Here is a 23,970-nt window from a genome sequence, read left to right as displayed (position 1 = left end):
ACCTCCTAATGGCATCCGCTTTGGGTTCATCCATGTGTAACCTATTAGCTGCAATAACATTCCCTAAGTAGTGAATTTCCTCCTTGAGAAAATCACAATTGGATTCTTTGCCCTATAACTTATTTTCTCGTAACAATTCAAACACCTGTTTTAGTTGTTGTAAGTGATCTTCCTTAAGTACACTATACACTAGAATGTCATCGAGAAAATTGATAACAAATTTTCCTAAATACTGTTTCAAGATAATATCCATAAGCGTCATGAAAGTTGCAAACACATTGGTGAACCCAAAGGGTATAATAAAAAACTCATAGTGTCCAAACCTCATTTGCAATGCAATTTTGGGTATATCAGCAAGCCTAATGCGTACTTGATGATCCCTTGACATCAAGTCTATCTTTATAAAGATAGAAACATAGGTGAGCTTATCAAATAAGTCATCCACTCTTTGCGATGGATACTTGTTCTTAACAGTAACCGCAATCAATCCATGATAGTCTACACACATGTGCATCCTGCCATATATTTTCTTTACCAATAAGATGGGCAAGGCCCATGGTGAAGAGTTGGGTTGTATAAAACCTCTATTGAGATAGTCGGCAAGCTGACATTTCACCTCAATAGTCTCAGAATGACTCATTCTGTAGGGTGGTTTACTTATGGGCTTACTGCATGTAACCACATTTATGCCATGTTGTACAGTACGTGTCGACGATAACCGTGGTGGCAAATCATGAAGAAATACATCTTTGTACTCAATTAAAAAGTCCTTTAACTTATTAGCAACATTTGCTTGTTTGTGTGTGAGAGAGAAGTAGCCATAGATGGAAGAGAAGAGAGAGAGAAGCATGTGGCATTAAGGAATTGTCATTTAAAACATGATCAAAATTGTTACCATATACATGTGGTAGTGATGTGTGTGAACACACTTAGGACCACCGGGGCCTTTTTCCCTCACTAGGATTTTTTTCCCCCGTGCATTGTATATACACCCATCACTCTTAGGGTATCTTATCTTTCCATTGTGTGCCTTGAGCTTCCTTTGTCTTCTCCAAGCTATGTGTGTTTTCTTGAAACTATGATTCCAAAAATTGGTACCAGAGTACGTTACATCCTCCCAGGCTTAGTCACCAGAGCTTGCACGAATGTATTATGTAGCTAATCAAGGTGTCATACCTCCTATGGTAAGACCCATGATCAAGCCAAGAACTGGAAACTGTCATAACTATGGTGCATATGATCATTGGAAAAATGAATACCCAGAGCCTGACAAGAACCTCAAGCCAGTTGAAGCTTATTGCATACAATGTTGCAGAAAGGGAGGACACTTCCCAGAAGATTGTCCAAAAATATTTTAAACAAGGGTAAAACATTAGTGAACGTAGTCCAAGTGATACCTAGTAGCTCATCTGGGAGTGAACCGGTTGTTCCAATCAAGGTAATCGCCAGAGCCCAGGCTAAGAAAAAGAAACATAACTCCTGATTTAGAAAATACCAAAATATCCTCTCCAGAGACCAAACGAAGCAGAAACAAAATGTATGAGATGAGAAAATAGAAACAAAAGGCTGAAATCAAGGAGAACGCAAAGAAGCTATTCCAAGAAAAGGTGAAAGGAATTGGAAGCGAAATCAAGGAAACCACCTTGAAATATGGAGGATCAATTTTTATTGACAAAATTTTTGAGTCTATTAATGCAGCCTTGGAAGCCTACCAAGTGGGACTTAAAGCAGGCCAAAACATGGAAAACAAATGGAAGAACTATCCTTCTCCAGACATGGAAGCAACTAATCTTGAAGCTTATCAAAATTTGGTAAGAATCACGCAAGAGGTGCTGGAAAAACAAAAACCCAAGCTCAAAAGTATGACAAAACCTGAGGAGCTTGTGGCATGAGCAAATAAAGAAAAATCCGAAGTGGTGGTAGAACCCCACCTTGAAACAAAAAAGACAGAACTTATAGTGCTGGATAGCGAAGATGCCTTAGACAAAATTCCATTCGTAGAAGAAGACTGGCCAGGACACTTATGGAAAAAAGTTAGAGAAATCAATGATGGGAGTCTAACTCTGAAGTCAGCTCCTATAGAGGAAGTTTGGTTAGACAGCCTACCTCCAGATATGGACATGGATGTATAATCCTTGTATAGGGATTGTGGATCTAAAGCTTCAGGAATGTCTAAACCATTGACCTTGAAGACATTACCCTCTTACTTGGAGATAACGAAGATGAATCCATAGTGTGTAAAACCACTCAAGTAAAAAGAGCGGAACAGATCGAAGTAGACAACATTCATTCAATCATGTCTACACCCATCCAATGCACTCTTACTTCGGGAGAACTATTGAAAATCAGACCATATCTATGGAATGATCTACAGAACACCCTAGAGAAAGTGGGAATAACTAGACTAATCGCAAAAAAATTGGGAAAATTGAAACACGAAATTGAAAACAAGAAGATACGATCTGTTCCAATGAAGAAAGTCGGAGAATACTACGAAGAGGAAGAATGAAACACAACCCTTCCAGTGAAATATAATGACATAGAAACCATGGCAATACTGGATAGTGGGCATGCATATCCATGCATATCCAGTAGGAAAACTCAAATGAAATTGCAATTGGCTGATGGACACATTGAAAGATCATTAGGACTGCTTGAAAAAATGATAGTTAATTCCTGTGAGATTGAATATCAACACACTTTTGCCATAGTAGACTTTGGGAAGAAACTCAATTTTGAAAAGTTTTTTGACTTTCCTAACCTGCAGAAACTGACAAGACAGAAATGGTATAAACAAAAAAGAGACACTAGAAATTTGAAAGCTAGACCTATGCCATCAGTCTCCAGTAGAGCACAGTTCCTTATGCAGATAGATGCACATGATTGTGTCAAGGACAAAATCACTGGCAAATATCCTTCAAATAAAAATCCAAAAATTTTGAAAACATCAAGAAAAATGAGAAAGGAAACTCAAGTGAAACCTAAAGACCAGGACAAGGATTCAACCATGACAAGAGTCGAACAAAAACAGAAATATCAAGAGTTGAAAAAAGCTATAAAGGAGATATATACAGCTGAAATGGAAACCACTGAAGAGGATGGTAAATATGTAATGAGTGTTCCATCCCATTACAAGAAATATACTCTCCAAAATCAAAAAATCATAGTTGAACAACCTGTTAAGAACTACAAAAATAGGGCGAGTCCTACGAAGGGCCTAAAAATGCAAAAAAGATAGATCTGGCTGAACCAGGAGAAGAGCTTAGACCAGCCTACATTACAAATGACCTTACGGAAGAAGAAGAAGAAGGACTTTTATTAAGCTTACTAAAAGAATACCGAGATATCTTTGCTTGGTCTTACAAGGATCTCAAGGGTGTTGATTTAAAAATCTATCAACGTACCATACCCATGAGAGATGATCCAAAACCAACTAGACAAAGGCCACACACATACAATGAAACATTTTCCAGAAAGATCAAAGAAGAGATTGAAAAGCTAAAGAAAGCTAAATTCATTTATGAAATTGACACACAGATTCGGTATCTCCAATTGTGGTTGTACCCAAGAAAAATGGAAAATTATACGTGTATGTCAACCTCAAGAAAGTGAATGCAGCTACCATTAGAGACAACTTTCCTCTTTCAATCACTGAGCATGTTTTCAAACGAGTTGCAGATAAAGAAGCTTACAACTTCTTAGATGGATTTTCGGGATACAATCAACTTTTAGTTGACCCAAAAGACCAACATAAAATTGCTTTTGTAACGGAATGGGGTATTTTTGCCTATTGAGTCATGCCTTTTGGGTTAACTAATGCTCCTGCCACCTTTCAAAGATTGATGAGCCATGCTTTAAAAGAATATCTTAGGAAATTCTTGGAAGTTTATATGGATGATATTTGCGTACGTCCATCAATCCGGGCTGATATTTTGAACACCTCAAAAAGGTATTCGAAAAATGTAGACTTCATAGGATTTGCTTAAATCCTGAAAAGTGCACATTCATGGGTAGACAAGGAAAAATTCTTGGACATACAGTGTCTAAAAATGGCATGGCTACTGATATGGACAAAATTCATGTTATTGTTGATTTGCCTAGACCAACAATAGTCAAGGGGTTTCAAGCCTTCATGGGGCATTGTGGATATTACAGATGGTATATTTATATGTATGCTATAAAACCCATGTATAGCTTGATTACACACTTTGAGTGGACTGAAGCATGTGAAGAATCCTTCATGAAGCTTAAGCAAGCTCTCCACTTTAGCTCCAATATTGAAAGCACCAGATTGGAATAAGATATCCCACATGCATGTAGATGCTTCCAATTTTTCCATTGGGTGTATACTAGCTCAACCAGGAGACGGGAAAATTGATTTTCCTATTTCTTATGCTAGCTGACAGTTGAATATGGCAAAAAATAATTATATCACCACCAAAAGGGAAGGATTAGGAATGATCTATGCCGAGTATCGACATTATCTATTAGACAGCAAATTTGTGTTCTTTGTGGACCACCAAGCCTTATTGTACTTGGTCAACAAGCCATGCAACACAAGAAGAATAGTGAGATGGTTCATCATTCTTCTGGAATTTGATTTCACTATGGTTGTAAAAAAGGGAACCACGCATCAAAGAGCAGATCATTTGTCAAGGATTTTTTCAAGAGAATCACCTAAAGGGGTAGACGATGATCTACCAGATGCATATCTACTCTTCGTGGAAATGATATCTAGATGGTCGAAAAACATGGTATCATTGATGACCATAGCTCAAGTGGATTTGCAAATAACACTTCCTATTACAATCAGATTAATTGAGCAATTGGCTATGTATCAATTACTAGCTAGTAGGCTATACAAAAGAGATTGAGAAGGAATATTTCTTTTATGCATTAATCCTGAGGAGAAAGCCCAATACTAAGTCAAGCACATATTACCATAGTAGGACTTCACTTTGCGGAAGATCAAACTATGCGACGAATCTTGAGACTTGGAGTATTTTGGCCAACTGTAAGGAGTGATGTTCGCTCTTTTGTAAAGGATTGTCCTCAATGTAAAAAACAAACACCCATATCTCATGTAACGTTGTTCCAAATGTCGCCTGTTCCTAAGTGGAGTAACTATCTAGTTACTTACTTATCAAGCCAAACATTTCCTGAGGATATGAGTAAAAGCTGTCAAAGAGAAATTGAAACTGAAGCAAGAGATTATACTCTTACTGGCAGCCAATTGTATTGGAGACGTAAGAATCAACACTTGCCTCTTTGTGAAAATGAAGACGAGTATATTCCAATAATAGAACAAGCAATGCTGGATTAGCTGGAGGTCACTTCTCTAGTGAGATCATCGCAAGAGTGATCTTAATGGCAGGCATATGGTGGCCAACACTTTTTGCAGATGCCAAGGAATATATTCAAAGGTGTGATGCTTGTCAACGAGGAAAAATGCTAACATATGTAGATAGCATGCCCGTAAGGCCAATGATGGGGGCTAGAGCTTTTGCAAAATGGGGTTATAGATTTTGTTGGGCCAATATAGCCACTTGCTTATAGAACCCAAGCTCAATGTATCATTGCAGCTACGGACTATTTAACCAAGTGGGCTGAGGCTAAAGCAACTCAAAAGAATGATGCCAGAACCACTACTGCATTCTTATATGAGTATGTGTTCACAAGATATGGACTGCCAATAAAATTTGTCAGTGATAGGGGAACTCATTTCCTCAATGAAGTAATCAAGTATCTGCTTAATGAATTTATGGTCATCCAACAAATCAACTCCTTATACCCACAAGCAAACGGACAAGCTGAGCATACGAATAAAATTCTTAGCTCGATATTGACTAAAGTGGTCAATTCAGGAAGGACAAACTGGGAAATGAATCTCCATGCAACTCTATGGTCTTATCGAGTTTCAATAAAAAAAAACTTTAAATGATACACCCTTTAACCTTGCTTATGGTCTTGATGCCATATTGCCAATAGAGTTTCTATTATCGACACTAAGGGTAGCTAAGGATCTTGAGTGGACTAGACATGAATTGTTAGAAAGACTTGAAGATTTAGAGAAGCCAGATGAGCAAAGGCTAACTGCTGTGGCTCACATCTATGCATAAAAGCGAAAACAAAAAGTTTTTTGATTTCCATCTAATTACAAAAATCTTAAAAAAAGGAGACTTGGTCTTAGTCTATTCCTTTAAGCAACATATTCCCAAGTTTAAGAAAAAGGGAAACAGACCGTTATCATTGAAGATGTATCTCCAAGTGGAGCAGTTAAGTTATCCACCCTAAATGGTGAACTGATGGCTAATTGGATTAGTGGATGTCGTTCAAAGAAGTATACTTTTCCACTAACCAATGAATTGCTAGAAAGGATGCATGCAGCTAAGCAAAGAAGGATAAAACGACAACAGGTTATTGATGAAGCCCAAGAAGAATCTCAGCTTCGGGTACTCAATTGAGTCTCAAGAATCAAAAAATATATATTCCCATCAACACTCTGGAAATAGATGACCGACAATGGGAATTGCAGAAATATGCAGTGTCAACAGATGATGAATGGTTAGACGGAATGGACCTTCGCATCAACGTACAACTGAACAATTATAGCACAAATGCATTGGTTGATACAGGAGACTGAGTAAATGCAGTCAGTTATTCCACGTACAAGAAAGCAACAAGTCAGCCTTTGACAACAGGAATAGCAACTATCAAAGGATGCAACAAGAACCCAACAACAACATTGGGAGTAGTCAACTTGAATGTGATAGTACACGGATGTTCATGTCCTCATCAGTTTGTATGCTTACGAGATAAACACATGAATGAGACAATGATTCTTGGAATTCCCTAGATGTGGACATACAAGGCAGTACCAGATTGGGATACAAATCAGCTTAAGCTATCATCTAAAGGTGGACAACTCATTGTTCCAATTGCACCAAGCAAGGAGTAGTTGAAAGGAAGTAATCAGCAGAGAAAGCAACAAATCAATCAATCTTCTCCATCCTATCGACATGCAAATGCTACAAGTAGCATGCAAGGAGTCAAGCAAATTTGGGTACCAAAAGCACATCTTAAGGACAAGCTGGTTCAAATCTCGGTGCCGAAAACATCATCGACAGTACCAAAGGAGGTTCCAAAATTCAAAATACAGAGATGAGCATCTCCGAGCAAGGAACCTAACACAAAATGGACTTGGAAGAAAAAGGAGCACTTATCTTCTCCACAAACTGAAAAATCGATCAAGCAATGGAGAATTAAGTCTCAGAAGACTCAACCACACCATTCTGCACCAAGAAAGCCAAGCTATCAATGGCGATAAAAAGCTCAGGTAATTAGTGTGCTAAAGCATCATGATGGTACAATCAAGCAGAGAGCACACAAGCTACAAGATTTTCTCTTTGGAAGACAGCATCAGAAAGCCTCAACATCAGAAACCCTTGAGTTAATTACTCAAGACCCAACTCTTGCATAGCATGTTGGTTTGAACTGCATTGATCTTCAAAATATGGTAGAGCCAACCAAGGCTATACATAGACATGATTGTCCATCCCATGCACACAGTCGTCCCGGAGTACGCCATCTAGGAGGGGTGGAAGGGCACTAAGTAATTAAGGGCAATGTTTGAAGAGGGAGGAAAAAGTTTGATGTTAACGTGTGATTTTTTTGACAAATTACCTAATAATTCCCTTATAAATCATCAATAGGGGAATTTAAGTAATACTATCTCCTCGATGAGTGTAAATAGTGTATATACTATTAAAAAATCATCAAAAAATAGTCCTTTTTGGTTATTTTCCATCATTTTTCTTGATATTGAGATTTAAAATGAAGAAATCCAACAAAAAATAATAAACTGTGTTTTTCAATGGATTTTCTTAATTATTGGATTTTCACTTTTCTTTTTTAGCGCATTTTGTTATTTTCTTTGATTTTTTTCAATAAACAGGTCAAAAATTAATAATAAATAGCAAATGAGCTCAGAGGGAAAAAGGAAAGACACACTGATGATTATGAAGACAAAGCAAACAGACACAAAAATTTTCAATCAAATCGGCAGATGGAAGCGAAAAGCCTAAATTAGGCGGCCAGACCTACTTTTGCAAAATTCTTGCAGAATGAGCTGCATAGAATCCGATTGGAGAAATTCTTGAGTCTAACATAGATTTTACGGCCTAGTAGGACTAACTGGGAAATTTGGAGAAAAATGGTTGGGGAAGTCAGAGTATAGATACCCAAGGTAGGCTAAAATTACCTCATTTCCACTTGTTGCCTTTGAAGAGAGAGCCATTTGACTTCTTCGCGTGCACTTTCCGGAGTTTACAGTTGTCTGTCTTCAGTGCCATCTCACCCGAGACATGAGGGGTAAGTTCTATACTTATCAATGATCCATTTTGTATGGCCGGTAGCTAGTCTAAACCCCTGGAAAAAACCCTAGAATCTGAGCAGTGCACGAAGACCTAATATCAAAAATTGACCATAGCGGCTGGTCAACTCAACCAAAATTGATGAGACTTGGACTATAGCATGCCTTAACATAATAGAACACTTCTATATCAACAGTTGACCATTCGGCAAGGGTCGAAGTGGTCCCCAATAGAAAAGCTAGGTTTTTGGCAGATGCCAAAATTGGATTCTGACCCCACAAACAACTTACATACGAGGTGTATACACAATGTATATGATTGGTTTCAAAAAAATCAATCAAGCCAAGCCCTCAGAAAGAAAAAAACGGCTCGAAGGCTACAAAGCGTCAAATTTGACATACGAGGTCAGACTGACTCCAAATGGGCCAAAATTGGATGAGCTGCTTCACGACTATGTAGCGGGCAAGTCCATAGCCTCAAAAGTAGCTTACCAACACTACAGGCTATGTAGTCACAAAAATCGGTGATTTCAGAGTTGACAAAGCACGAAGTGATGCTGGCAAGACCAAATTTACCAAATTCAATTTAGGACTTGTTTTAGGTGTATAGAATGTATTTAGGTAAAAAATTTCAAGTTTTGCAAGAAAACGTTGACAGCTATAAATAATGGTGATTATTTATTTTTGTACATTTTAGGCTTGAAAATGGTGATTATTTATTTGTACCTATCACTTGTACACTTACATGCCAAATTTCAAGTATGAGCCAAAATGATTACTTCTAACTTGGAAAATTGACAAAAAAATGCAAAGAAGTCCTTGCAAGCCAAATTCTTAGTTATGAGTCACATTTTTTAATCCAAATCACCTCATATTACATATACAACTCTACACCATGCCTAGAACCAAGTTGTACCAAAAAATGTTCATTTTGATGAAAAAGTTAATAATCGCCCAATTAATTACTTTTTTGCCAAGATAGGAGAAATTTGCAACTTTGCCATCGTGCGACCAAAGTACATGATGTCCTAAGCCCAGTAACCAAGTTTGAACAAATTTGGAGCTCAAAATCTAAAAATTTCTACACATCTATTGTTTCAGAGACCTAAAGTTTAAATCTAGCAAATGAGCCCACCACTTCATTCAGAGTATCTATTTGGTATATACTTCAAGCCTATAATGTCAAATCTGTAAAAAGTTGAAAAAATTACTCAGCTGTAAATAATCATGATTATTTATTTTTGTTGCAGTTTTTTGTTTTGACTTCAAGAATTTGATCTTTACATGTTTTTATGTATCTATGCATGTTCAAAAATTGATTTGAAGCAAATTGGACTCACTTTGTCAGCAAATCAGACTGAAGGAAATTTCAAAGAGAAATCTGTAAATTCTGAGGGCTTTGAGACTCTATTCACTTAGGAGGAGCCATACGAGCTACAGAGAAGGCCAAGAAGAGGGTCTCGCAAAAGGAGAAGCTGCAAGAGCAACCACCATACCAAATGGACCCCAGTTTAGTCAAAACAGCCAAAGCGACCTATCTGTCTAAAGAACAGTTGGAAGAGAACAACACGACAATATTCACAGGTAGATTCAAAAGCAAAGAGGAACATCAGGTAGAACTACAACTTCTACCAAAAGAGGTCTATGATGTTGCCACAAAGCCAGAAACAAAAGAAACCAACAGATGGTTTGGGCTCAGAGAGTTCTACAAACAAGAGCCATGTGATGTGGATTTCCAGAAAGCTTATGAGCTCTTGTCCACGATCAAAGAAGATGGAACAGCCCATATATCTGACCAACAAGGGAAAAAAGTCGAAGTAGTAATTATGAAAGAGATCGTGGCCGAAGCTCTCAAAGTGCCGATAGAAGGAATGACCATGAGGGCATCCAAAAACAGGTGAAAGAACTTGCAAGATTATATCACCAACACTTCTACTTCCTCGCAAAGAGACCGCCAAGGTACACAACACCCAATCATGCGGTTGCAACCACATTACATAAGTTTTAAAGTCAACAACCAGGCAACCCATCGACCACGTGCAGTACGTATTGTCCACATTGAAGGGGACAAAGAAAGAGGGAAAAATAACATATCAGGGGGCACCTAAAGTTCTCACAAGAATTTCCTAGCATGCTATCGGCATGGCAGATAATTTTCCACGTGCCCCGGATCAAAACACGTGGATAGTGTCAGCACAACCATCTCCAAGAGCCACCAGATCCACCAAAAGAACGTACAAACCTGATGAAGATTCTGCCGAAATCTCTCCAAAACGGCATAGCAATGAAAGCTCCGCAATGAGGAAACAAGAGCACACATTGAAGAAATGAAAAGAAAAGCCGTGGCAGCACATCAAGAGGAGCCGCAGCAAAGGCAGGCAAGATTTGAGGGAGAGAAGCACTCTTATGAATGAAGCCACCAAGCTCAAGGCAAGGACCCTGCCAAGTGGGTACCTATAGAGGTAAAAGGTCCAAGAACAAAGCACCCTGCACGAAGAGAAGCAGAAGATCCAAAAGATCTACTAGAAAGAATGTATCAGAAGGCCGAGGCATTGAAGCTGAAAGAATCTCAAGAAGAAGAAAAGAAACCTAAAGATGCATCGGAGCAGCAAAAACAAGCACAAGAAGCAACCGCACAAGGAGAAGCCCAACATGAACAAGGTGGTATGACTCCAGACCTTCTTCACCTGCTATGAAACAACATGACCACCCCATGCCAAGCCCTCTAGCCATAGATAGGACCACACAAGGTGAGCCCACTAAAGAAAAAGAGCCTGAACCACAAGAGGTAGCAGAGAGTGCACAACAAACAACCACTACTCGGGAGCAAGCCAAAGCAAGAGAATCAAAACCGGAAAGGGCAGGAAGTTCTTCACAAGACGAGTCAGCAAGGGAAAAGAAAAAAGAGGAAACCCCTTCTACCTCCACACAGTAAGAAGTGGCCGAGGCATCCACGAAGCCTCAAGATGACAAAGCAGAAGAGAGCCAACCACAGCCTCAAGGGCAAGAACAACCAGCCACCACGACCCCGCTGAGAGAGTCACAAGAGACTGCCAAAACGTCTAGGCAGCTATCAAGAAGTAAAGACTGGCAAACAAATGATGAGGCTTGCAAGTCAATGAATATGCAAATCAAATGCAAGATATGATAGAGAAACTCCGGTCAGCAGCACTTAGCCGTAACACAAAGGATAAAGAATTAGAGATGGTGATTGATGCTCTCCAAGGAGAGTTAGAGGAAAGACTAAATGTCATCACTAATCTGTAGGAGCAAGTCCAGGATTTGAAAGCTGAAGCTAAACAACATCAGCTAGCACGGGACAAAAAACAAAAGGAGATGGAAGAATTGGGTGAGCTTCTCATGAAGTTGACAAGTGCTTGCAAAACAAAAGATGATCAACTCACAGAGGTTACTAACGAACTTCTAACTACAACTCTATCATTTCAAAATATTCAGAGCAGAGGATCAATGATCATGAAACTTTTTTGCGACAAATACGAGAAAATTCCGCAATTGCTTCGATCAAAGGAATGGATGAAGTGTACAAAGCACTAGACAAAAAGAACAAAGACCTTGAGTTAGAGCTAAAGCTTGAGAAGTCTCAACGCAGAGACCTAGCATAAATGCGGGTGCAACGAGAAGAAGAGCCTCTAAAGGAAATAGCCGAGCTAAAGAGAGTCAACTAGCTTTTGAGAGATGGACAACAAGAAATGCAGGAAGAAGCAGGAACTTCAGAGCAGCCACACATAGATATTCCCTCAGTCACTTTCACTGAGATGGAAACACAGCTAGCAGAAGGGCTGGCAAAGAAGATTTCCATGTACCATTAACAGAAGCAGATGAACTTCTAGCTATCAAAGGCTGAGGAAGATGAACTCAAAGAAAAGGTTACACAAGAGATGGATGAGCGGTGGAAAGCAGTGATGGATTGGGAGTTGAGAGTCCTTCACTCTCAATGTTACTCAACTCACTCCCAATCAAATCAATCCACAATGGCATCAGCAATCCCTGCCATATCCCTTGATAAAGGTAGAGCTGCTCGAAGTCAAGGAACGACTTTATAAAGATATGCAAATAGAAGGTGCAGATGAAGTCCACCCCAAGTGGAGAATGAGTTCGCTGAACAAGAATCCAAGATACCTGATTCTGTTCACAAGAGCACCTGCAGTGCTTCAAAAGGATCCCACTTTTTGTCCTTTACCAAGAGTAAAGACATGGCAAGCACATGAGGCACTAACAAAGAAGCGGCCAACCTGGCGAAATTATCTAAGATTGCTAGCTCTAGACAAGAGATCTTCGACAGAAGAATACATGGTGAAAACCCTAACGGGCACTATGTCATTCTTCAAAAGTCTACCTGATCTATCGTGTGCCATGCTTTATAAAATTTGTCGAATGCTGCTCACCTGTATCAAAGTTTTTCATGAGCCAGAGCAAGCATGAGCCCCATGGATGTCATTCCTTATTGAAGTCCAACTGTAGACATAAAATTTGGCCTAGAAACTTGGAAATTGAACCAAACTTCATAGAACTTGACAAGTGACTTTGTTATAGTGTGAACGTCCAGTACAAATAAGTTTTAAAAAAAAACACTCCTTTTGATTCGAGAGATAATAAGTGCGTTTATTATCTCGTCGCCCAAAATTTCAATGTTTTGAAAAATTTTCAAAGGGAATTGGATCTATGGAAGTAATAGAGTACTTGTGTGAAATTTCAATTGATTTGAAAAGTTTTGAGTTGAATGGCCACTTAAATTGCATCAGAAAGTCCCATACACACAAACTGCTAAAATTGCGTTAAATTTATCCAAGATTTGTAAGAACTCATTTAGAGCTTATTAAACATTTGACCGATACAAATCAACAAAAGTGAAAGATAGTGATGTTTTGATCCAACAAATAATAAGTGTGTTTATTATCTTCTAGAGAGCTCATTTTTGCATTTTGCGGTTGCCAAGGTTACAAGACCTATCATGCAGATAGCCTAAAAAAGTTGGCGTCATTTAGACATTGTTTGCTACAAGCAATTTGGTTTTTGAGAATTGAAGGTTGCAAATTGGTCCTTTGGCTAATTTTGCAGAATTGACTTGAAATTTTGGACCAAGAGTCCTTTTACATATTTGAGATTAATAGACTGGCTTGTATATTTTTTATGATGAAGCTTGAGTTGATAGCCAGTTTGGAATTGCGAGATTGAAACATTGTTGGTATTGGTTCTAAAGACCAAGTATTCAATTCCATTGAGCATTTTGGGTCTTTAAGTACCTTAGATCGGACCATGTACTAGTAAATCAAGGTTTTAACAGAGAAATTGAGAGCATAGTGTATATGAAGAAGAGTGTAAACCAAGGGGGACCGTTAGAGACCATAGTTAAAGAAGTGCCAGACACTTACTTCGACTCTAGTTCAGAAATGTCTTCCTTTTCCACTCACTCCGATATTGGTACCTCTCTTAAGTTCAAGCATATAGTGACCTTCTATAAGACCAACAAGCATGGGGGCTCGAATTTATATGGATCCTAATGAGGAGTATGTGGTTAGCTTCGATGACCACACTTCGAATTCGAAGAGGAGGTTAGAGACAATAAATAGGAAACCTTCTATATGGATTAAAACGAGGTGCAATATCTAAAAATTGTAGATTCGAACATTGGGGATAAATGGGGTTTGGAAGTCGATACATTGATTCCAAACATGACCTCAAAAGAGGGACCACCAATGTTAGAGCTAGAAGGATATGATTAAGTGGACATCAAACTTCTAAAGTGCATACCGACTAATAACCCAAGACTCATAGTTTATTGTTGGGAGGACAATAAAATGCAATAGATTTTTTGTGAACAACTCACACAAAGCCAGGGCAATTAACACCCTAAAAAATCATGTACATCTTCAAGATTAGGGAGAAGGGTCAAACAAACCTTTCCCGTACACTTCTTTAGGGATTTATATAACGATAACTTTGTTATGATGACTCCAAAAAATGTTGAACAAACAGATCATAAATTTGGACCACCTGAGAGATATTTTAGCAACTTCACTTCAATGATGAGAATTGGGTGAGAGATGCAGAAACCACTGCAAACCGAAGAAGATAGGGTATTACCAGGACTAGAAGAGGGCCAAATGAGTCACTATTACTGAGCAAGTGGTTTGAAGGCCTGGAAGGAGGATTACCAGCCAGAAGATACCATAGAGTCAGACCAATCGAGTCACTATTACCGAGCAAGTGGTTTGAAGGCCTAGATGGACGACCACCAGCTAGAAGATACCATAGAGTCATACTAATTAATTTTCAAAAAGGGGCCAAAAAATACAGTGGATCTGCGGATACATACGACCATTTAGCAAGCTTCAAGAAAGTACTTAGAGTAGAAAGGATATCGGATTTCCATACTTAGTTCAAAGGATTTGGAATAGCCACATGTAGTAACCATCAAAGTGGAGTGCTAATGGCTATTCATCAAGTTGTTAGTTTTTTTTTGGCGTTTGGAGGGGGGTGGGGTGGGGGGGGGGGGGGGGGGGGGGGTCAACACTCTCCCATGGTGTCTTCAATGAAAGGGAGCGATGGGATTGATGATGACCAAACTCAAGCATGAATCGTGAGTCTCAGGCACTCATCAAATTCGTGGAGTAGTCAACTTGGGCAAGTAAACTTTGACCAAGAAGGGTGGGTTAACTTCACTTTATATACACTACGTTTTCCATTAGAGACGACAAATGCATGTTGGCTTGAGTGGTTATAGTGCAAGCTTCCCATGGAGGGGGTCCAAGTTTGAGTCCACTGTGCCGCTAATTTTTTTGAGGCCCTTGAAATTTCTTGAGATCACTATCAATTTTAGGTATTTATGATCCCATGGATTCTTGTGATAGGCAATCACACATTTCAAAAAATACCCTGAGTGAGAGATCTTGTAGGGGGTTTAGAGAACACCCCCATTGGTCCACTATCAACCATTTTGGGAGGCTTGCTTAATTGCAATGAATTGTCTCATAAGGCACCATGGTAGCTACAAATATTTTGAAAGAGGTATCGCCTCTCGTGTGTGTGTCTGTGGGGGGGGGGGGGGGGGGGGGTCAAACCACTCTCCACAATCAAGAACTTTGTTTGAACTGGCTACAACTAGTTGTTGGATGCGTGCCAGGATCTTTAGATCAACTAATACAGACTGGAATAGAGAGATAAGTGATGAGCTATGCAAATTAGAGAGATTTGTTGAAAAGGTAACTGGTAAACTGGGGTTATCTTGCGTCCTAAGCCTTGACACACAATTTGCTCTAGCCACCACGCTGGGATGCAATTATTGAAACACATGGTATTTGGGCCTTACGACTAAAGAACACGGGGTCTTAAATGACCCCCCAGTGATGGGATCCAGGGAGAAGAAGTCCAGGCACAAAAGTGGAGACATGCGGCGCTGTCCGATTTGGGAATAGTAAACTTGGACAATTTTTGTAAACTCGAACATCTAAAGAGTAAACTGAGACTAACATAAGTAAATGTAAACACACCCACTTTTCAAGGAAATACATACGCGCGTCCGGTCAAGGCATTGGGCTGCCAATACCCGTCTGAGTTCGAATCTGGGGGGGGCTCGCTGCCAATTTTTTGTTTGTCGTTAGATCTCCTCAAGATCCATGCGCTCTACTATCCGCCGTCGATCCCATGACGGGGCCTTCATTAAAGATCCCGTGCCATTTAGTCATGAGGGGGTATTTGGGTGCATATTTGAGTGACCTCATCATAACTTGGTTTAAACACGACAACACTGGGCAAAAAATCTATTACTAGACAGCTGTGAACCTCGTCTGACCGCAGCGCTAAATCTTGCTCTGACGATGGCCCCAGGAAAGGATCCCAATGATCTCGAACAGCGGAAGCAGAGAAGCTCGTGGCAATTCTCTGGTTGGCCTCTCTTTAGAGGTATTTATTTCTGGTCTCATACCTATGTGTATATGTGTTTGTGTGTGTATTTATTAAAGTGCCTTCAAAGAATTTACACACACACACTTCATAGGTGGGAAACTTGAGAGTATTAAATTGAACACAATGAAGAGAGGGGGAGAGAGCGAGAGAAAAGAGAGACTACACCACATGTTGGGTCCCAACCACCTTCAAGGGCCCCCTTGCTTTGTTGTCAGAGCAAGTACTTGCTTTAATTACTTGCACAAATGTTGATACAATAGCTAAATGTTGAATGCTGATGTTGAAGAAAAACGCTAGGCTAGATTTTTGATGCAGACGTTGAGAATCTACAAATAGCTAGGGCTGATCTAATGCTATTGGCTGAAAATGCTGGTGCTGAACTATTGGTGCTCATGGTACTGACGATGATGAAGATGCTGATGATGGAAACATTGGTGGGTGCTTGTGTTGCGGATACTTGTTCTGTTCTCCTCAAACTACAGGCCAAGTGATTCTTTTATAGGTCTTTTAGCCATTTGGCCTACCTACTTGTAATAAATGTGACACAAACTGTTGACATGTCAAGTCACTAAAGATCCTAGCCCAACTTGCAGATAGCGGCCAAGGGGCCTAAACCCTAGAAGAAGCAGAATAAGAAGATGAAGTTTTCACCAACTTACAAACTCTCGTCGAGTGGGCCAAACATTAAAAGAGTTCCCAATTGTTACAGTTGTTCCGACTTATGGGACACACACACACACACACACACACAAAAGACAAATTGCGTAGCGATCAATGACGTGGCAAGACTGTACGGATCTTTTGCAATTCATGCTTATTGCCACGTGGTGTGACGGGTTTTAGGGTTAGGGTTTCTATGTCGAGCTCATACATGCATATGATCCATGCGTTCATGTGGCCGCTCATAAATTCACTCTTCCTAAAAAGGTGGTCCATGCCAATCTCTTGGTGAGTTTTAGAGGAACTGGCCGAGGGGCCTAAAAGCTAGCGGAAGAAGAATACGCAGAAAAAATACCAACTCACGAAGTATTGCTGAGGGGGCCCAAAATATTAAAGGGACACACACACACAAAAGATTGCACAGAGACATGATGATGTGGCAACTGCTGTACGAAATTTTTGCAATTTGCAATGACATGACACGTGGCAATCTCTACGGATTTCCGCGAATCGCTAGCTGATTTTGGCAATTTTTAGCTCTAGCTTTTGAGTGCAGATGCTTTTAAGATCAAGTGCTTTTAGAACTTATGCTTTTTGGCATGCCTTGTACTCTTTTTAAGTGCCCTAGGGCCACTTCTCGAGAGTATTTGGACGCAGAGTGTAAGGTGCAGTGGAATGAATGTTGTATTTTCTCAAGATTAGTGATCTATATTTGCTCAAGGAGAGAGCCTTCCGTCTTTATGGAGAGTGCTATGATCACGAACAAAGTGAGTGGATATTGTGCGTGCAAGTGTATGAGACTGAGAGAAAGAGAGAAGAGAGATACGACACCCGAGAGTTGTAAAACCCTCCTTCGAAGGCCCCACTCTCGTTGGCAAGAGTGGTCTACTTTTGATTGCACAAGGGTGTACAATGATGATGCATGGGCTGATGCAAATGAGGACTATGCCGATGACGACGAGGATGACTTTAAGGCTGAATTCGATGCTCTTCTATGTGCTGTCCACAGAGGGGTAATGGCTGAGAATCTGGACCACTTTAGGGGGCTGAAAATTTCTGGTTTGCTGCTGTTTTTATGGCTGAAAATCCCTGATTTGTCGAGGCTCATACGGTGATAAAAATGTTGAGGTTCTAGCTTGATCAGGCTGCGTTTTTAGGGCCGATGTCGACGGCTGAAAACGCCGACTTGTTGCAGGTCTTAGGCTGCGTTTTTATGGCTGAAAAACGCTGCCTCTTGCAAGTGTTGCTGGCGTTAGCAAAACGCTAGGGTTGGGCTGCCTGTGGTAGGGAAAAACGCCAAGAAGGGGGGCTTGTTGGCAATGGCTGGTTGGGGGAGAAACGCCAAGAGAGAGAGGTGTGGCGATCCCAAAACGCTAAGGGGCTGAAGGGGGTGGCCTCACCAAGGCAAGCTTGAAGAGGTTCTTGTTGAGAGAGGGAGGGAGTACCTGTTGCTTGGAAAGCCTGCTGTGCTCCTTGCTCATCTGCCCAATTGTGCTAACTTGGGTTGGCTTATATATTAACTTACCCAATTTGCCCTACTTAGTTCCCAACAAAAGTCACTTAATAAATAAGTTAAAAATGTCAAAAATAGGGAAAAATAGGATAAAGTCACTTGAAAAATTCCCAAAGTGACTTTGATGGAATCTGATGGAAATGCCTTGATGTGATGTTTACCATTCAGCAAGCTTCTTTTCGTAGGAAATTTCTTGTGTCTCCTCTCTCAGGATGTGATATGATTTTAGGCATGAAATGGTTTCGTAAACTGAACCCTCTCGTTGATTGGGAGGCTCTCACTCTCATTTTGCATGCCAAAACAGATTCCCCCCTCATCATTCATGCTGAGGAGGGTTTGCATTCTTTGCCTCTCATCTCGCATGTGCAGGTAAAGCGTGAATTACGACGAGGAGCACAAGCGGCATTCATCTATACTGCCCTAGTTTCCCAGAGCATTCAGGCTCCAGTTAAGTATTCGGAGTTGTTTACGAAATTTAAACATCTCTTTTTGCAGGATGATCTTCCACCTCGTCTCCCACCGAAGCAACCGGAGGACCATCGCATCGAGCTTATGGAGGGAGCGCAGCCTATCAGTAAGGCTCCCTACCGTTTGAACAAGTCACAGGAGGAAGAGTTAGAGCGACAACTCACGGAGTTGGTGGCTAGAGGATTCATATGTCCTAGTGTAAGCGCTTTCGCTGCTCTTATTTTGTTTGTTTGCAAGAAGGATGGTTCGTCTCGTTTGTGTGTTGATTACAGGGCATTGAACAAGATGACCGTCAAGAACAAGTTTCCGATGCCTCGCATTGAGTATATCTTTGATAGGCTCAATGGGGCAAAGGTTTTCAGCAAAGTTGATCTCAAAAGCGGATACCATCAGGTACGGGTATTCAAAGGCGACATTCAAGACCGCCTTTCGCACCGAGCGAGGGCAATGGGAGTATATTGTTATGCCTTTTGGATTGACTGGAGCCGTGGGTACGTTCAATCGTCTTATGGTAGGTCGTTTCGGTGATATGGTAGGTGAATGTGTGTTCATCTTCTTAGATGATATTCTCATTTTTTCTGCATCGTGGGAGCAACATGAATTAGATGTTAAAAGGGTACTAACTCGTTTGGATGAGTGTCGGTCGTACATTGTAGCGAAGAAGTCGGAATTTTTCTTACTGAAGTCACTTATCTGGGTTATATCATTTCTGCAGAAGGCGTCAAGCTAGACCCCGAGAAGGTGGAACAGGTTCGTAATTGGGATTTGCCCAAAACTGCATATGATGTGCGTTCTTTTCTTGGTTTATGTCAAGCATATAGTTTGCACATAGAGAATTTTGTACGCATTGTTGCACCTATGACTGATGTTTTGAAAGGGGTAAAGACTCGTCGTCAGCGCGTAGACTTGCTGGAGGCAGCCATTGAGGCTTTCGCAGCTCTCAAGGTTGCGGTGACAGAAGCACCGTGTCTTATCCTTGCCTCTTGGGATGACCCCTTTGAGGTATGGACGCATGCAAGCAATGTCGCCATAGGCGCTGTGCTCCAGCAGCATGGTCGCCCAGTAGCTTTCTTAGCCGGAAGCTCAATAGTGCGGAAAAGAATTATTCAGTTTATGATAGAGAACTTTTGTCTATCATTCACTCTCTTAAGCATTGGAAGTATTTTTTGTACGGTAGAGAGTTTACAATGCGCACAGATCATCAAAGCCCTCAAGTGGCTACAGTCTATGCCTAGTGCACATTGGAGTGATTGCGAAGCGCGGTGGTCACAATTTTTTGAGCAGTTTGGAGGTTTGATTGAATATGTGCTGGAAAAGCTAACCCTGTTGCAGATGCGTTGAGTCGCAAAGGACAGATTTTGGCTCTTGAGTCAAGAACCACATTTTCTATACAGGGTGAGTCTTTTGACAGCATGAAGAATCAGTATGCAGATTCGGAGTTTGGTAAGTATTGGTTGCAGGCTCTTGCTTCCCAAGGGCCCAGCAACTATCTCATTCGTGATGGATTGTTATTTTTTCGTCAGCGTCTATGTGTGTTGCCCTCTCTCAAGCCAACCATATTGCATGATGCACATGATTCTCTCACGGGTGGGCACAGGGGAATGAACACCACATTGGAAAAGATTGAACGCTTTTTTTATTGGCCTAAAATGCGGAAAGATGTGTTTCGTTATGTCACACAGTGCACCATATGTCAAAAAGTAAAAGCTCCTCGAGGTAAGCAGCAAGGCCTCTTGCTTCCGCTGCCTATTCCCGAGGGACCTTTTCAGGATATCTCTATGGATTTTGTGACTAACTTACCACAAAGTCTGCATTCAAGGAATACTCAATGTTTAACTATTGTTGATCGTTTGAACAAATTTTGCATGTTGATTCCTTGTAAGGCCACAATTACTGCACAAGATGTTGCACGATTGCTCATAAAGCATTGGTACCCCCTCTGTGGTTTGGCAAAGTCCATTGTTTCAGATAGGGATGTTAAGTTTACGTCCAACTTTTGGCGTGCATTCTCTGAAAATTTTGGCACAAAGTTGAATTTTTCATCCGCTTTTCATCCACAGTCAGATGGTCAAACGGAAATTTATAATCAGTTGGCTTTTGATGTGTCAAAGTCTTATGTTCATGATCAAGAGTCTCAATGGGAGCTCTATCTTCCATTGTTTCAGGCTTTTCTCAATGATTCCTTCTCTTCTGCTATAGGTCGAACTCCGTATGAGACAGCTTTTGGCCGCCGATTCCAGTCATTGTTGACTCGATCGGTCAGTCAAATGCCTGATGCCAATGCTAAGAGTCAGTCATTGGATGAGATTTATATGAGTGTGAAGCTTCGGCTAAGCAAGGCTCAGGAATCTTATTCTCGACAGGCTAACAAGCATCGTCAGGAGGTCTCGATTAAGGAAGGAGATTGGGTGTATCTACGAATCATGAAACAACGTCTTAAGCAAGTTGGAAAGAAATGTCCTAAGTTATCTTTTCGTATGTATGATCCATTTCCAGAAAGATTAATGAGGTTTCAATGAAATTGAAGTTGCCTAACTCATGGTCAATGCACAACGTTTTCCATGTTTCTTGGTTGAGAGTGTTTCAGGGAACACCTTCAAAGGACGTTTCGGAAGAAGAAGAATCGGCGATCATCGATGAAGCAGAAGTCATGGAGCCGGAGCAAGTTTTGTTGCATCGGTTTCGCCATGGTTCGAAGAAACAAGTACGACAATATTTTTTGAAGTTCAAAGATCGAGGAACCCATGAAGCAGTGTGGGTAGACGAAGAGTTCTTCAAGGATTATCGAGAGTTGTTGGCAGACTACAAGGAAGCCATGCAGCTCGGTACCAGTACTTCACTTTAAAAAGGAGGGGATGTCACGTGACACATCCCAACCCTATGTGTCCGTGGACAAGCTACACCATAGCAGGGTTTCCGTCAAGTCCAGTCAAGTTAGATTAGAAGTGATCTGACACTTTTGTGAGTCTATTCGTAGACCGGGCATGCCCAGTCACTCAGTATAGATGCATATCCTCTGGTTGCACACTGCATAAGCATAAGCATTTCCATCAGATTCCATCAGAGTTAGTTTGGGGATTTTTCAAGTGACTTTATCCCATTTTTTTCCTGTTTTTGACATTTTTCACTTGTTTATTAAGTGACTTTTGTTGGGTACTCAGTAGGGCAAATTGGGTAAGTTAATATATAAGCAAATCCAAGTTAGCACAAATTGGCAGATGAGCAAAGGCACAGCAAGCTTCCCCAAGCAACAGGTCTCCCTCCCTCTCTCAACAAGACTCTCCCCAAGCCATCTTGGTGAGCCCTCCCCTTTCCTCAGCCATCAGCGTTTCCATCCTCGCCATAAGGATCCATACCCTTGGCGTTTATCCAGACTCAGCCATCGCCAGCCCAGCCCCATTGCCTAGCGTTTTCCCCCCTTCAAGCCGCCCAAAGCCAGCGTTTTCTGGATCGCTAAAGCATCAGCAGATGCAGCGTTTTTGCCTCAGCTTTTTTAGCGTTTTGTCAATAGCAGAGAACCTGCTGATCCAGCGTTTTCTCAGCCAAGGAAACACCCTAAAAACGCAGCCTAGACAGCAGATACATCAGCGTTTTTACTCATCATTTCAGCCCCGACAAGAACAGTCAATTTCAGCCACAAATCAGCAGGGAAAACCAGTCATTTCAGCCCCCAAAAGTGGCACAGATTCTCAGCCCTTGCCCCTTTGTGGACAGCAGATAAAGAAGCATCGAATTCAGCCCTAAATTCTTCATCGTCTTCATCTACATAGTCCCCGTTTGCATCAGTCCATTGCATACGCATTGTACACCTTGTGCGATCAAAGTAGACCACTCTCGCCAACGATAGTGGGGCCTTCGGAGGAGGGTTTTACAACCTCTCGGGTGTCGTATCTCTTTTCTCTCCTTCTCTCAGTCTCATTCACTTGCACGCACAATATCCACTCACTTTGTTCGTGATCATAGCACTTTCCACGGAAGGCTCTCTCCTTCCGTAAGAACTAAAAGGAACCTTGAGCAGTAAAGATCACTAATCTTGAGAAAAAACAACATTCATTCCGTTGCACCTTACATCTACGCGCTGACGGCGAGTCTTGACCCCTTGCAAAACATCAGTCATAGGTGCAACAATGCGTGCAAAATTCTCTATGTGCGAACTATATGCTTGACATAAACCAAGAAAAGAACGCACATCATATGTAGTTGTGGGCAAATCCCAATTACGAACCTGTTCCACCTTGGCGGGGTCTAGCTTGACGCCTTCTGTAGAAATGATATAACCCAGATAAGTGACTTCAGTAAGAAAAAATTCAAACTTCTTAGCTGCAATGTACAGATGACACTCATCCAAACGAGTTAGTACCTTTTCAACATCTCTTTCATGTTGCTCCCACGATGCAAAAAAAATGAGAATATCATCTAAAAAGATGAACACACATACACTTACCATATCGCCAAAACGACCTACCATGAGACGATTGAACGTACCCACGGCTCTTGTCAATCCAAAAGGCATAACAATATACTCCCATTGCCCTCGCTCGATGCGAAAAGCGGTCTTGAAAATGTCGCCTTTGAATACCCATACCTGATGGTATCCACTCTTGAGATGGACCTTGCTGAAAACCTTTGTCCCATTGAGCCTATCAAAGATATACTCAATGCGAGGCATCGGAAACTTGTTCTTGACGGTCATCTTGTTTAATGCCCTGTAATCAACACACAAACGAGACGAACCATCCTTCTTGCGAACAAACAAAATAGGAGCAACAAAAGGACTTACACTAGGACGTATGAATCCTCTAGCCACCAACTCCGTGAGTTGTCGCTCTAACTCTTCCTCCTGTGACTTGTTCAAACGGTAGGGAGCCTTACTGACAGGTTGCGCTCCCTCCATAAGCTCGATGCGATGGTCCTCCGGCCGCTCGGGTGGGAGACGAGGTGGAAGATCATCCTGCAAAAAGAGATGTTTAAACTTCGTAAACAACTCTGAATACTTACCTGGAGCCTGAATGCTCTGGGAAACTGGAGCAGC

At 41.0% G+C, this 23,970-nt stretch overlaps 1 protein-coding gene across 9 annotated transcripts in view; it reads left to right on the top strand.

Moving 5' to 3' along the window:
* Positions 1-16,082: 16,082 nt before the first annotated feature.
* The window catches only part of ALG12 (homolog of asparagine-linked glycosylation 12), a 75,541-nt gene continuing 67,653 nt past the window's right edge, over positions 16,083-23,970 (top strand). For 2 of the 9 annotated variants that reach the window (XM_086511118.1, XM_086511114.1), the window contains exon 1: positions 16,111-16,294. In XM_086511118.1, coding sequence (XP_086367244.1) covers positions 16,210-16,294 — 85 coding nt within the window. In that variant the 5' untranslated portion in view covers positions 16,111-16,209. Of the gene's footprint in view, positions 16,295-23,970 lie in introns of all 9 variants that reach the window. The other 7 variants (XM_086511121.1, XM_086511115.1, XM_086511124.1 and 4 more) reach the window with 6 other exon arrangements.

The sequence above is a fragment of the Adiantum capillus-veneris genome, chromosome 4 (assembly GCF_014529385.1).
Source record: "Adiantum capillus-veneris isolate H3 chromosome 4, ASM1452938v2, whole genome shotgun sequence".
NCBI lineage: Eukaryota > Viridiplantae > Streptophyta > Polypodiopsida > Polypodiales > Pteridaceae > Adiantum > Adiantum capillus-veneris.
Note: the sequence above shows the minus strand (reverse complement) of the source record. Positions and strands in the feature narration are given on the sequence as shown.